Here is a 14,782-nt window from a genome sequence, read left to right on the forward strand (position 1 = left end):
CCCTGCGCTCCCCCCACTTATGGCACGCAAGCCAAAAAAGGTTCGCTATTGCTGATATGTCCTGTCTTGTTCCGTTCCATTCTTACCACTATGAAATTTTCATTCATGTCCAACCACAATCTACTTTCTTGAAATGTAAGTGATTGGGTCTTCTTTTTGACAGTGATCAAAGATACATTTATATTTTATTCTCTTAAGGTTACATTCTCATTTCCATTCTTCCATAAGCTACTGAATTAAAGTGAGCTTTAGATATAATATGAGAATTTTGAACAGTACTAGTTATGCCATCCCAAAAACTGCTGTTCAGATATTTTTGTAGCAATCATATTTAATACTGGAGCTTATACCTGTGGAAAACCTTTTTTTATTGCATTTTTATATTGCCTTCATTTGAAGGGATTTCCTATTTTCCTATCATATCCTCATTTTAAGACATGCAAATGCAGTATATTAATGAGCAAATGCAGATAAACTTAATTGATGTATTTGTGCCTTGGAAGGTGGAACAAGTGTTTTCATTATACAAGATAATACTACTGCTAAAATCGGTGTTGTCGGACCTATTTATATATGTTAATGAACTTATTTTTCCAAATGAAAGCTTCTACAAAGTGGCTTAGAACCTAATGAATAGTTTATAAAGTAGATACAGTAATAATAAATACAGTTTGAAATGAATACACTTTGAAATACAGTAAGGCACATGTAAAACAGTTGAAATAAGATAACTTTTGGAAGATAACCTAAAGACTGATTGGGCCCCTGTTCTTTAGAATGCTTGCACAGCTGCAAGATTACAAAGTGTGAGGTCTGAAAAAGTGTGCTTTGTATGCTGACAGAATCTTGTATTGTTAACCTTATCATTTTATCATCTCTTCTGCTCAGAGTACTAGTGCAATTTTGCAGTTAGGTTGAAGACAATTATTTCCTAATGCCAATCACTGACTAGGACTTTGGTTAAAAAAAAACTGCTTTTAGTCGCTTGGTGATAGGTATGAATGAAGGTATTATGGCTTGTTCAGCAAATCATGGTTAAAAATACCTTACTTCATGAAATAAGCTGGATATAATTTATTTAATTTTATGTTGTCCAACTCCAATTGATACATCATTATGCCATATGTTGTATTCCTTTTCTGTATTTGGTGGCCTTAATATTAATATCCAAATAACTGGGAAGAAAAAAAATACTTGTTTTTCTCAGGAGAGAAAAATTAAGGATGGATAAAAATATGGTAGACCTTCCCTTTTGCAACAATGCTATTTAATTAGCTTCCAGTTTTGATCTGAAGAGACTAAAACTAATCTTTTTGTCCTAGACCTTGCAATCTTTCAAAACCTTATCAGCCAATTATACTCCAAAGGGGTTAAAATAATAGTAGCAGCCTCATTATTTCTAAACTAGAAAATATTTGGCTTGCTGTGCAAATCTATATTAAAGCTTTTGTTAATGGGCACAATTGAAAGCAGTATTAAGTCAAGCTTTCAGCTTTACTTAAGATTAATATTTCTGTTTTTAATTTTTATCTAATTCATTTATACAGTTTTCATATCTTGAAAATAAAGTTTAGTAATTTTATTATTTTCTGGAACATGGAGTTTCAATAAAATGCTACAGTAACTTGGGACTATTTCCTGAAATGAAAGGATCTGGTTATTAGATATTATTAATAATATCATGTAAAGTTGTAAGAAACGCAGCATTTTAAAATAAGTATGAAAGACTCATGCACTGGTTGCAGTGTCTTTTCAGTGATATTGTTTAACAATGCATCTTTACTTTCTCTAGTTTTTATTTTTTACTCTGGCTTTTTCTTTTTATGTTTACTATATATGGTTTAAGGTTGATTACCATCTTCATGTTTTTTGCTCTTAGGTACTGTAAACTGTCAAAAATCTGTATGATTATAGGAGTTTATTAAACATAAAAAATATTAAAGCCATTGATACAAGTTTATACAAATTCCAATTCAGTTTATCTAGGTTCCTTCTTAGATTATTACTGCCTCTATGTTTTTCCTCCAATAAAAGTTGCATATTATTATTACAAACCAGTGAATGCAAACATGCTATCTGTTAAGCCTAATTCCATTAAATTATTCTGATGGAAATAATTTGTATAACTCAATATTCATATTTAGAGCCAAATGAGATCCTATGCTATGATGATTGTTATAATGCCTAGAAAACAGCTTACCTAAATGGTTACCTTTTTAACAGGAATGTGCATAAGAATAGTCCAGAATCAGTCCAGGGTCCATAAGTCAAATCATTCCACTGGTGGACTCCACACAAATGTCATGCAAGAACCAGAGGTTTTGAGGTTGGTTTTGAGGGTGGAAGTTTGTTCTCTGACCTTATGGGTTGGTTTCCAAGCAGTTCGTTACCAGGTTAAGTAACATCTTAGCAGAATTTAGAGGATGTCCGTGTCAGTGTATTTCCGTTTATAAGGGCTTTGTGTGGTCAGTAGGTCTTATGATGGTTAAGTCACATCAGGTGAGGTTCTTGTGATGGTTCTTATGGTGGATCTTGTGGTGGGTCAGTTGGGTCACCAGTGAAAGTTTTGTGATGAGGTTACATCAGGTGAGGGTAATTGGGAGGTAAAGTGCTGGTTGGGGAGGGTTTGCGTGGATTGGCTGTGCAGTTGATTTGAATTGTGAGGGGTTCGTAGGCTGATTGTAAGTCAATGCGTCTGTTAATGAAATTGCTTGGGGAGTGCCAGGCTTCTATAAACTCACAAGTGTGGTGGGTGGTAGCATGACTGATGATTCTTGTACTGCTCCCATCAAATTCATGCTGTTTTGTGTCAGTGTGGGTAGAGATTAGGGATTTAGTGACATTTGCCTGTCAGCCAGTGTTCATGGATCCTGGTTTTTAATTGACATGATGTTTGTCCCACACAGAATTGGTTGCAATTTTTAGTTGATTTTGTAAATTACATTGTTTCTTTCATCCTTCTGTATCTTATAGTTGGTTCTGGATACTTCCTGGTGGAATGTGACTATGGGTTTGTGAATTATTGCTCTTCGTAGATTTCTAGGAACCAGCACTTCATCTCCCAATGTCCCTCGTCTGACATAACATCCCCATCACAAGACTCTCACTTGTAATCCACACTTGACCCATCACAAGACCCACCACAAGACCCTGACCTGATGTGAACCTCACTTGACTTTCATCATCACAAGACCTACTGACCAAATGAAATCCTTCTAAAAGAACACTGACACCTCCTAAATTCCACCGAAGATGTTTCCCAGCTTGATAATGAAATGTTTGGAAACCAACTCACAAGCTTGAATATCTGAACCTACATATATTTGTCACTATTGTTGGTTTTCCTCTCAGCAAAGTAACAAGGGTCATGGCTGCCTCTTAAATTAGGCTGTAGTCAACTGTGACTAATCAAGAGATATGCTCCCTTGTTTGGCAAGAACTTTAAAGAACAGCTCTGATCTTCTCTCTCACTGGCGTATGGGCTAGACAGCTTTATGTCATCCTCATTTGACTGCTACAGTTAGGCAGTGCTTGTTTTTCTATCAACCTGAAGTGATTCTTGGCTTTGTGTCTCCTGAGGTTGACATTCTATGGATTCTGGAGCTTCTTTTTAGTCTCTGTCTAAGTCCTGACCCATGACCAAGTAAAAACATGCCAATGGAGGAATGTACTGAATTAGAATATTATCAATTATCTTGATAAGAGATATAGCACCTTAAATTTACTTTCTTCCTAGCATTTTCCTGCAAGAGCAGAGTCCTCTTTTTGAGGGAGGGTGGGGAAATCAATGTAGTATTGATCCATTGGTTGCAATAGGAATTGACTAATAAGCTTGTCACCCAAACCAAGTACCAGACTCAGAGTGACTGGCCCAGAGCCGTCCAGATATTGTTCTAAGACAATTGTTCTAAGACATTGTTCTATGTCTAAGACAAAACTAAAACCTTAGTTTCCTGATTTCTAGCCAGTTAGATGAAACTGACAGTATATAGTATTTTAAATATTTCTGTAGTATTTAGTTTAACCTCTCAGATTCTCCATTTGTTAATGATCACCATGTTTCATCCTTTTTTAAAATGAGATTTTGGATTCACAAGTGGACTCATACAAGGCATCCATTGGCTTCCACTGATTTGGAAAGACTGCTAAAGGGTCTGAATATCACTTAGAAATAGCAATAGCAATAGCAGTAGACTTATATACCGCTTCATAGGCCTTTCAGGCCTCTCTAAGCGGTTTACAGAGAGTCAGCATATTGCCCCCAACAATATCACTTGAATATGGGTCTGGCTAGTTATCTTATAATATCTGGCTCTGAAGCATCTCATAATAATAATTAATTAATAGTAAAGTAAAACTACAGGGTTTCTTATTTGTGCAAATTTGACATCTCTAATATTGCCAGCACTTTCAATTATCTTATACTTTTAATATGCCCAGTGAGAATACAGTAAACAAATAATATTAAAATTGATATTTATTCAGCACAAAAACAGATTTATATGCTGAATCTAAAACTGCAAGCAGGTACAGGTGTAAGATGAAACATCTGTTTTTCATGATTCAAGTTTATCTGAAGGACTGCCCATCATTTTGTATGTTACAACATAGTTTGCATGCTCCGGGTCCCTTCTTTGGATGCGAACCCCAGAAGAAAACCTTCTCAATCAAATAATCCCTACCATGCTCTCCTTCAAATAAACTCTAAAGACCTGGTTCTTCCCCAGGCCTTGTAGTAGGGTGAGTGGAGTCCAGTCCCCTGGTTGTAGGCTTTCCCCTCCAGATGATCCATTGTTCTTTCTTTGGCTCGTTATTTTTCATATTTTTGTTATTGTTTGCTGCCCAGAATTGTCCGTAGCTGGATGATCTAACCATTGAAAATGATGAATTTATTAAATAAATAGCCTGAAGTTTTATTTTGGAGCATTATGTTCTTTACCTGTTTTATTTAAGTATTGTTAAATTGTCTTTCTTAGAGAACAAGTGGGCAACAAGAGGAGATAAACAACCTGGTGCAGAGGAAAATTGCTGTGGATGAAGAAAATGTTGCCTTAAAAAATGAGCTTTGCATTTTACAGAACTCTCAAGATGTAATGCAAGAACTTAAGGTATATTGACTTGCACATAGTAGGAAGATAGCCATAACTTTGAAGTTGCTGTTTAAGTTGCTGGCCTGTCTCTGTGGCATGGAAAGTGACAAGCTCAGAGGAAATATAGCCTTAGGCCTTAGATTGTACCTTTCAGTTTCCTCACACATGCCAAACTGGGGAAAAGATCCCTTAAAGTGAAGAATCCACACTTTATAACTTTCCAATAAATAGTTAATGATGGAAATGGAGCAAAGAAAGGAGGAGTGTGAAGATGTGGCTTCGTGTAATTAGATTCTGATGGGACTGGCATTATTAATTGATAAAGCCGAGGTCTGGGAGGATATGTCTGTGTGGGTCTCAAAAATAGCTGGGGACAGCATCAAAGGCAGTTTGATCAATTAATGGGCTCTTTGCAAATGTGTACTCATCAAAGCTGTCATCCAGTTAAAAAATATGACCCTTCCACCTGCATGAAAGAGGCCAATAAAAGTACACAGGTGACCTTGGCCATCAAATATAGAAGAAGCTGCTGTGAGGGTAAAATCTGCACAGTTTATATTTGCTGATTAGTTCTCAGGTTTTTAAAAAATATTTTCTCTCTTTTTTGTTTATCGGCCCTCGTGGTAATGTTGTACAGGACACCAAGGAGTGTGCACAGAAAAAGGATGAGCAAAGCAGACTGGTTATAAAAAATCTGGAGAAGGAAAATGAGGGTTTAAGTACACACTATGCTGACCTGCTAAATGACCTGGAGAAACTGAAGAAGCAGAACTCACAATGGAGAATAGAAAAGTCTGGCATTGATGCAAAAATAAAGGTATGAAAAAGAATAGGTTCCTGGATATGGTTTCAGAATCTGCTACTCACTCACAGGCTTTATGCTACATGTTATTTTCTTTAAATAACAAGTTATATATTCAAAACAACCAGTGGGGAATGACATTCATTTACATTCCTTCACTTAAAACCCCAAGCTTTTTAAAAATTGATGTTTCAAAGCAAGAAACTGACTTCAAATAGCCATCCTAAAATGTAATCATTAAATAATAAAGGATATTTCATTCAAATATAAGGATGCAATTTTTTTAAAATAAAAAGAAGGTTGGAAATCTTCCTGTCACTCCAGGATTTCCCCACTCAATGTGATTGGCAGCACAATCTTCTGTATAAGAATATACAAAGACTATTTCTCAAGCAGACCCAAAGGTCCATCTTGTCAAATGTACTTTTTCTAGTAGTAGCAAGCATGTGTTGTGTATTTTGTACTTGGAAGGATTTCACTGAAGCTTTTTCTTAGGTGCACAGTGTTAATTGAATTGAATAATATTCTGCTTATGAACAAAGCATGCTATAATTATCTCTAAATTTTATTATAGACTTCATGGGTTCCAGGAGACTGACTTGGCTTGTAATTAATTGGTGTGTTATAATTTATTTTCCACATGCTGCCTCTTCTATTTCATTGGGAAGTAGAAAATATCTTGATGTATGGTGGTATGTATGTTTGTAACAGTCGGCAACATCAGTGCTGCCTGAGGCCTCAGGCAATTTCTGTGGCAGCTGAGGTACCTTCAAAAATTGCTGAAACCTGGCAGCAGATTTTGCCACCATAATACAATACAATATAATACAATAGCAGAGTTGTAAGGGACCTTGGAGGTCTTCTAGTCCAACCCCCTGCCTAGGCAGGAAACCCTATACTGTTTCAGACAAATGGCTATCCAACATCATCTTAAAGATTTCCAATGTTGGGGCATTCACAACTTCTGGAGGCAAGCTGTTCCACTGATTAATTGTTCTAACTGTCAGGAAATTTCTAAGTTGCTTCTCTCCTTGATTAGTTTCCACCCATTGCTTCTTGTTCTACCCTCAGGTGCCTTTGAAAATAGTTTGACTCCCTCTTCTTTGTGGCAACCCCTGAGATATTGGAACACTGCTATTATGTCTCCCCTAGTCCTTCTTTCTCTTAAACTAGACATACCCAGTTCCTGCAACCGTTCTTCATATGTTTTAGTCTCCAGTCCCCTAATCATCTTTGTTGCTCTTCTCTGCACTCTTTCTAGAGTCTCCATATCTTTTCTACATTGTGGTGACCAAAATATTCCAATTGTGGCCTTACCAAGGCATTATAAAGTGCTATTAACACTTCACGTGATCTTGATTCTATCCCTCTGTTTATGCAGCCTAGAACAGTTTTGGCTTTTTTGGCAGCTGCTGCACACTGCTGGCTCATATTTAAATTGCTGTCCACTAGGACTCTCACAGTTACTACTGTTGAGCAAGGTACCACCTATACTGTACCTGTGCATTTCGTTTTTGTTGCCTAAATGTAGAACTTTACTCTTTTCACCATTGAATTTCATTTTATTAGATAGTGCCCAAGGTTCAAGTTTGTCAAGATCCTTCTGTATCTTTAGCCTATCTTATGGAGTGTTGGCTATTCCTGCCAGCTTGGTGTCATCTGCAAATTTGATGAGTTCCCCATTTATTTCCTCATCCAAATCATTGATGAAGATGTTGAAGAGTACTGGGCCCAAAACAGAGCCTTGGGGTACTCCACTGCATACTTCCCTCCATGAAGATGCAGTTCTATTGAGGACTACATGTTGAGTGTGTTTGGTCAACCAGTTACAAATCCACCTGGTGGTGATGCTGTCTAACCCACATTCTTCTCCTGCACACCGCTTGGAGAGTCCAAGCAATGGGTTATTTCAGTATGGTTGCCCTGGAACTGAGGAAAGACTTTTCCTCGGCCACGCCTCCAGGCGTGCCTAATCCCCAGAAATTTTCCTCAGTTTGGCCCTTTTGGGAGCTCCAGCTGAATTAATTCTTTGCTTGGACTCTCTTTTATTCTTCCTGATTTTTCCTACTGAGAATCTTTCCCCTTAGGCAATCCTTGCCTTTTCTTTCATCTGATCTAACATCTAACATTTCTACAAACCTCCAGGAGGCAGGAGGTAAGCGTTTGGCTGGGGGAAGGGCCTCCCTCTTTGATCTCCTCAGGCCGATCTCGGAGGCTTGCAGCACCTTTAAAACGGCATGGCGCGGCGGCAGACAGGCTCCAGGAGCCAGCGTTCCCCTAGTGGTCCCTGTTTATTGTGTTCTTGCGAGTTTTTTTCAATTTTCAAAGCCCCTCAAGCGTAGGATCTGCCACGGAGGTGCGGGCAATCGCCCGATGGCTAGGGTGATCGCCGCATGGCTCCTTAGATTCCCTCATGGCGCGGTGGCCATTTTAGGCATGAATCGCGCTGTTTAGGCCTAGCTGCAGGCCACGCAGCCACACTACAACAGGGACCGCTGGGAGGCAGAAGGCCAGCCGAGGGGGGTGCTCACTGGCCTCTGCCTCTTCCCTACCAACGTTTTTTTACTGTTCTGCGAGCGGAGCTGGGGCCCTGGTCTAGGCAAAGGCCACCGCCCCAGCCTTGGGGAGGCGTACTTCAATCCGGGCCTGCTTTAAAGGCCTAGGCCTCCCCCTATCCCTGCTGGGCCTGCCAATCCCTGGCTACAGGCCCGAAAACCTGCAGATCAGGCTTCTAACTGACTTCTCCATTTATTGTATCATGTTTTTCAATGCCTTTGTCCTAATTAATGACATTTTTATTTTTTTGTCCTTTATTGCAGAGCAGCCTACAACTACTGCAGCTTTTCCTCCTTCGGCCTGCGCTTGCTTGCCTGTGCAGTCTTGTCATGGAAAAATCGACCTCTGTCCAGTAGACCGGGACCCTCCCAGGGCCTGGATCAGGTTCCTTCCCCCTCCTTGGGCTGTGGGGCTAGCGGAGACAGGGCTCCCATCCAGACCCCTCCTCTTAGGGCTCCTTCTGCTGCTGAGGCCAGGGATGCCACAAGGCGACAACGGGCGCTTGACAAACAATTTGAGAAGGCCCGTCGCCTGGCGGCTAAGGAGGCTCCCTCCGGGGATTCCTTTGTCCTGCCACTCCCGAGAAGGGACTTGACAGCTCTTATGGCAGAAGAAGTTGACTCTCAAAACCTGTCCCCGGACCGGTCCTTTTCTGAGCCCCCTTCCCCAGCCAATTCTTGGTTCCCCGAGCAGGAACCGGCCCCGGAAGCTATTCCCGAGGGAGGGTCACTGGAGGATATCCCTTCCCAGGGGGAGGGACCAACTGATGCAGACCCTGACTCGGACCATGATCCCAAGCTCTCTCCCAGAATGCAGGTGATAGTGGAGCGCGCCATAGCAAAGGGCATAGCTGACACCATGCAGGCGTGTGATAAGCAAGCGGCTCCTTCTGTTACCCCGGCTCAGGGTGGACCTCCCCCGGCCAAGCGGGTGCACCACCCGTCCTTGGAGTCCTCCGTTGTTAGCGAGGCTTCGGCCTTGGAGGCAACAGATCCTATAGAGCAGGGCCTGTCCGAGGATGAGGATCTCTCCCCGGACGCTCCTTTTTTTTCTGGCCTCTTCAAGCCCAGCTTGTTTAAGTCGGTCCTCCGCAAGGTGAAGGCCACCACCATGGTAGGCATTAAGCCCAAGCCCATTCAACCCCAGACTGATTCGGCTCCAGTCAACCCGAATGCAGTCATGTTTGACGCTCCAACTTCCCAACAAGAATTGGTTCTGGTTCCGGGCTTGTTCCTGGACCTCATCCAACGTCAGTGGATCCAGCCGGCCACATTGTCCTCTCCCAGTGGAGTGGACAAGAAGCTGTACACCATGGACCCTGTCCTGGAAGATCTCCTGGCCCTCCCAGTCGTAGATCCGCCCATTACAGCCCTCACTTCTAATGCCTCTTAACTGCGGACCTGTCTGAAGGTTTCAAGGCGGAGGACAGGAAGGCTGAAAAAGTCTGTCACAAGACTCACCTGGTGGCAGCCTGGGCCATTAGGGCCTCGTCCTCCGCCTCCTTCTTTAGTAGGGCCGCTGTAATCTGGTCACGTGACATCTTAAATAAGATTCCCGCAGAGGATGCCCGGCTCCATCAGGACGTGACCAAACTCATCGCAGCGTCGCAATACGCTGCTGACCCGGCCCTCAATGCCACCAAATTCGCCTCTAGGGCTCTAGCCGCGAATGTCACCTCCCACTGTCTGCTCTGGCTCCGACATTGGCAAGCGGACCAGAAACACAAATGGAAATTGGCTTCTGCCCCCTTTAAGGGGTCTAAATTATTCGGTGAGGTTTTGGATCCCTTCCTTATCAAATCGAAGGACAAAAGGAAGGTCCTTCCCTCAACCTCTAAGAAACAGGACCGCAAGTCTACGCCCTATGCGAGGAGGCAGTCCTTTCGGCCCTCAGAGCCATCCACGTCTACTTCCTTCTACCCCTCTAACAGATCAGCTGGGCAGCAGGGAGAGAGGGCTCAGGACAGGTCTTCCTTTCATGATAGAGGAAGACAGCAGTTTGGCTTCCGCAAGTTCAATCGCGGAGGCGCCCCCAACAGGCCCTTTCGGAAGTCCAAGTGACTCCCCGACTTCGTCACCCATTGGGGGCCGACTTCAGCTGTTCACCTCCCACTGGGCCCAGATGGCTCACGATGCCTGAGTCCTGCAGGTAGTCCAGGAGGGTCTATACTTAGAATTCCTGTCTCCCCCTCCCATGAATTTTATCAGGTGCCCCACTCCCTCATGTCCCACCAAGAGGGAGCAAATGAACCAGGATATTCCCTACCTCCTGGAGATCAACGCCATCAAGCAGGTACCCCCGAACCAGGAAGGGAGCGGGTTCTACTCCATTCTCTTCCTGGTCCCGAAGAACTTGGGGGGTGGAGGGCCATCTTGGACCTCAAGAACCTCAACAGGCACATCGCCTACTGGAGGTTCAAGATGCAGTCCCTCCAGTCCATCCTGGCGGGGATCCGCCAGGGAGACCTCCTCACGTCCATCGATCTGCGGGAGGCTTACTTTCACATCCCCATTCACCCCCGTCACAAGAAGTTCCTGCGCTTCTTCTATGCGGGCCGCCACTTCCAGTACACGGCCCTTCCATTCGGCCTGTCCTCGGCCCCCAGGACCTTCACCAAGGTCCTGGCACTGGTGGCGGCCCATAAGGCTCCAACGCTACCTGGACGACATCATCATCCAGTTGTCGTCCAGGCGGCAGGCCTTGCGGAATCTCCAGATTACCATGAGGACCCTCAGGCACCATGGGTTCTCCCTGAATCTCGAAAAAAGTCAACTAACCCCCACCACCAAGATCAATCACTTGGGGGCAGTGATAGATACCATTTCCTGCAGGGTGTTCTTCTCCCAAGACAGGTTAGAGGCCCTCAGATCCATGACCCACTCGGTATTGCAAGCAAGGAAGGTTCCGATTGTCCTCCTCTCACAGCTGTTGGGGAAGATGATCTCCTGTCTGTCGATCGTCCCCTGGGCACACCTCCACTCCAGAGCCCTGCAGTGGCTGCTCCTACCTCATCAGAGGACCAACAGGAGCAACTCGTCAAGGCTGATTCCAGTACCTCCGTCCGTCAAGAGGTCCCTCCGGTGGTGGACATCTCCAGCTCTGATCAAGGGACACCTGTTCAAGGAGCCCGACCGGCTGGTTGTTACCACCGACGTCAGTCTCGCAGGTTGGGGAGCACACATGGACCATCTCGTGGTCCAGGGCAGGTGGTCCCCGGCGGAGTCGCATTGCAGCATCAATCTTCTAGAGCTGCGAGCCGCAAGGTTGCCCCTCCGTCATTTCCATCGTTACATACATCGCCGTCATGTCCTATTGATGATGGACAACGTGGCCACGAAGGCGCACATCAACCGCCAGCGTGGCACCAAGTCCAAAAGACTGATGGCGGAGGCGGAGGCCTTGGGACTCTGGGCGGAGCGACCCTTGGAGTCGATTCGCTCCGACCACATCTCCGCGTGGACAATACCCAGGCGGACTGGCTGAGCAGGACCACCATAGACTCTGCGGAATGGCGGCTGGATCCTGCTCTGTTCCATCAACTGTCCCGCAGGTTCAGACTCCCTCAGGTCAACCTATTTGCGATGAAAGCCAACGCACACCTGCCGCGCTTCTTTTCCTGCTTCCACTGTCCAGGAGCGGAGGGAACGAATGCTCTTCGCTGAAGCTGGCCTCAGGGCCTTCTCTACGTGTTTCCTCCTCTTCCGCTCCTTCCCCGCCTTCTAATCAAGATCATAGAAGAGAGGGCAGAAGTGCTACTCGTGGCACCCCATTGGCCCCGGAGGTCGTGGTTCGCCGACTTGGTCAGCCTGTCGGTGTCACTGCTGTGGCGGATTCCCCTGGATTAGGTCTCCCTCAGCCAGGGGGCCATTGTCCATCCGGAACCCCAGTGGCTTCAGCTGGCTGTCTGGCACTTGAGGGGGACCTGCTAAGGGCTGAGGGTCTGTCAGAGGACGTCGTCAACACCATCCAAGTGGCTAGGCGTCCATCGACGACTAGGATCTACGACTCCACCTGGGCTACTTTCGCTCAGTGGTGTGAGGACTCAGGACTCGACCCTGTCACTGCTCCAGTGGCCAGGGTGCTGGACTTTCTGCAAGGGGGCCTTGGGAGGGGTCTTGCTCCGGCCACGCTCCATTGCCAGGTGGCGGCCTTGTCCACTGTTTGGTCCGGCGACCCTTCACTTCCACTCAGCAAGATTCCTAGGGTGCGTTGCTTTCTTAAGGGCGCCTCCAACGTCTGGCCCCCACGGTCCACCGCTACCCGACATGGCAACTTTCTGTGGTTCTTCAAGCCCTCACGGGTCCACCTTTTGAACCTCTACAGATGGATTCTCTCAAGCACCTTTCACTAAAGACTTCATTTCTTATAGCCATCAACTCCGCACGTTGGAGTTGGCGGCCCTGTCAATTCGACAGGACTTATGCATCGTCCACCCCGACAGGGTCGTCTTATGGCTTGATCCGACCTTTCTTACCAAGGTCAACTCCTGGTACCATATAATAGCATCAACATCACAGTCCTTACTTTCATTCTTGACTATCTTAAGAATACGCCTCTTGTCTCTGCTGGCAGTAGCACCTGGTAGACACCTGGCCTCTTTTAAAACCTTCATATCCTTTCCTAAATTTACATCCCTTATGATTGAATCACCAACCAGAAGGTGACTTCTCTTTTTGCATACCTTGCTCTTCTTGTGCGACTGATGTGTGATACCTGGTTCCCCATTTCGCCTTTCCGAAGTAAGTTCTTCATTTTGGACCACGATCCCCTGCATATTTGAGTCATCATTATCACAACTACCTTGACCTGTCTCTTTAGTGTCTCCATTAGGATCAGCAAGGGTGCTATATCTGTTATGCTGGGTCATAGCAAAAGCTTTGTGTTTATGGTTCACAGCTCTCACCCTGCCAGATCCCACAGTTGTCCATAGAGTGGAATGGCCGAATTGGACACCTAATTTCTGTTTGGAGAGCACAGATTAGAGATTCTAGATAGGTAATCTGTCTATGTAGACTAGTAATTTGTTTACAAAGGGGACAGTATCCAAATTTGAAAAGAGTACTGCGAAAGACAGGTGCAAGACAGCTATTACATTGAACTAAACCGGTAATTTTGAAATAAATAAAATCACAATTTCAAGCGCACTAATCCAGAATGTATTATTACTATTTTGGTTTATGGACATATGATTCGTGCGCCATAAGGGGCTACTACCTACTCCTTTTTTTCTCTCGGCTTCCCCCTTCCAGCCAGCAGCTCCAATCACCAGCCACAAGAAAGTTCAAATGAAGTGGAGTTAAGGGGCCACTACCGTATTTTCACCCATATAACCCGCCCACGCAAATAACCCGCACACGCGAATAACCCGCGGGTTTTCCGGATCGTGTAAAATATTTCCCGTATACCCCGCCCACGCATATAACCCGCGACGAGTAAAAGAGAAGGGAAACAGCTGAGATGGGGGGGGAAGAAACGGAGAAAGAAGCCTGCGCAAGCTGGGGAAGAGGAAAGGAACGGAGGAGAAGGAAACAGCTGAGATCGGGGTGGGGGAAGAAACGGAGAAAGAAGCCTGCGCAAGCTGGGGAAGAGGAAAGGAACGGAGGAGAAGGAAACAGCTGAGATCGGGGTGGGGGAAGAAACGGAGAAAGAAGCCTGCGCAAGCTGGGGAAGAGGAAAGGAACAATAGCAATAGCAGTAGACTTATATACCGCTTCATAGGCCTTTCAGGTCTCTCTAAGCGGTTTACAGAGAGTCAGCATATTGCCCCCAACAATCTGGGTCCTCATTTTACCCACCTCGGAAGGATGGAAGGCTGAGTCAACCCTGAGCCGGTGAGATTTGAACCGCTGACCTGCTGATCTAGCAGTAGCCTGCAGTGCTGCATTTAACCACTGCGCCACCTTGGGAACGGAGGAGAAGGAAACAGCTGAGATCGGGGTGGGGGAAGAAACGGAGAAAGAAGCCTGTGCAAGCCTCCGATCGTGTAAAATATTTTCCGTATACCCCGCCCACGCATATAACCCGCAGGGGGGGCGCTGTGCATGCAAAAAACGCATATAACCCGCGGGTTATATGGGTGAAAATACGGTAATACAGTTAGAACAATTAATCAGTGGAACAGCTTGCCTCCAGAAGTTGTGAATTCCCTAACACTGGAAGTCTTTAAGAAGATGTGGATAGCCATTTGTCTGAAACGGTATAGGGTTTCCTGCCTAGGCAGGGGGTTGGACTTGAAGACCTCCAAGGTCCCTTCCAACTCTACTATTGTATTGTATTGTATTGTATTAACCTACTCCTCTTTTTCTCTCTGCTTCCCCCTTTCCGGCCAGCAGCT

The 14,782-nt window shown here is 45.0% G+C and overlaps 1 protein-coding gene across 1 annotated transcript in view; it reads left to right on the forward strand.

Annotated features, from left to right (window-relative positions):
- CNTLN (centlein) overlaps nucleotides 1–14,782 on the forward strand; it is a 214,447-nt gene that overhangs the window by 61,709 nt on the left and 137,956 nt on the right. Inside the window, exons 4-5 of the mRNA XM_087717005.1 lie at nucleotides 4,977–5,108; nucleotides 5,728–5,907. Of these exons, the coding sequence (XP_087573131.1) occupies nucleotides 4,977–5,108; nucleotides 5,728–5,907 (312 nt within the window). The remainder of the gene's footprint in view (nucleotides 1–4,976; nucleotides 5,109–5,727; nucleotides 5,908–14,782) is intronic.

The sequence above is a fragment of the Thamnophis sirtalis genome, unplaced genomic scaffold, assembly GCF_051295495.1.
Source record: "Thamnophis sirtalis isolate CommonGarterSnake01/CBP01778 unplaced genomic scaffold, rThaSir2_p1.2 scaffold_5, whole genome shotgun sequence".
Classification (NCBI taxonomy): domain Eukaryota; kingdom Metazoa; phylum Chordata; class Lepidosauria; order Squamata; family Natricidae; genus Thamnophis; species Thamnophis sirtalis.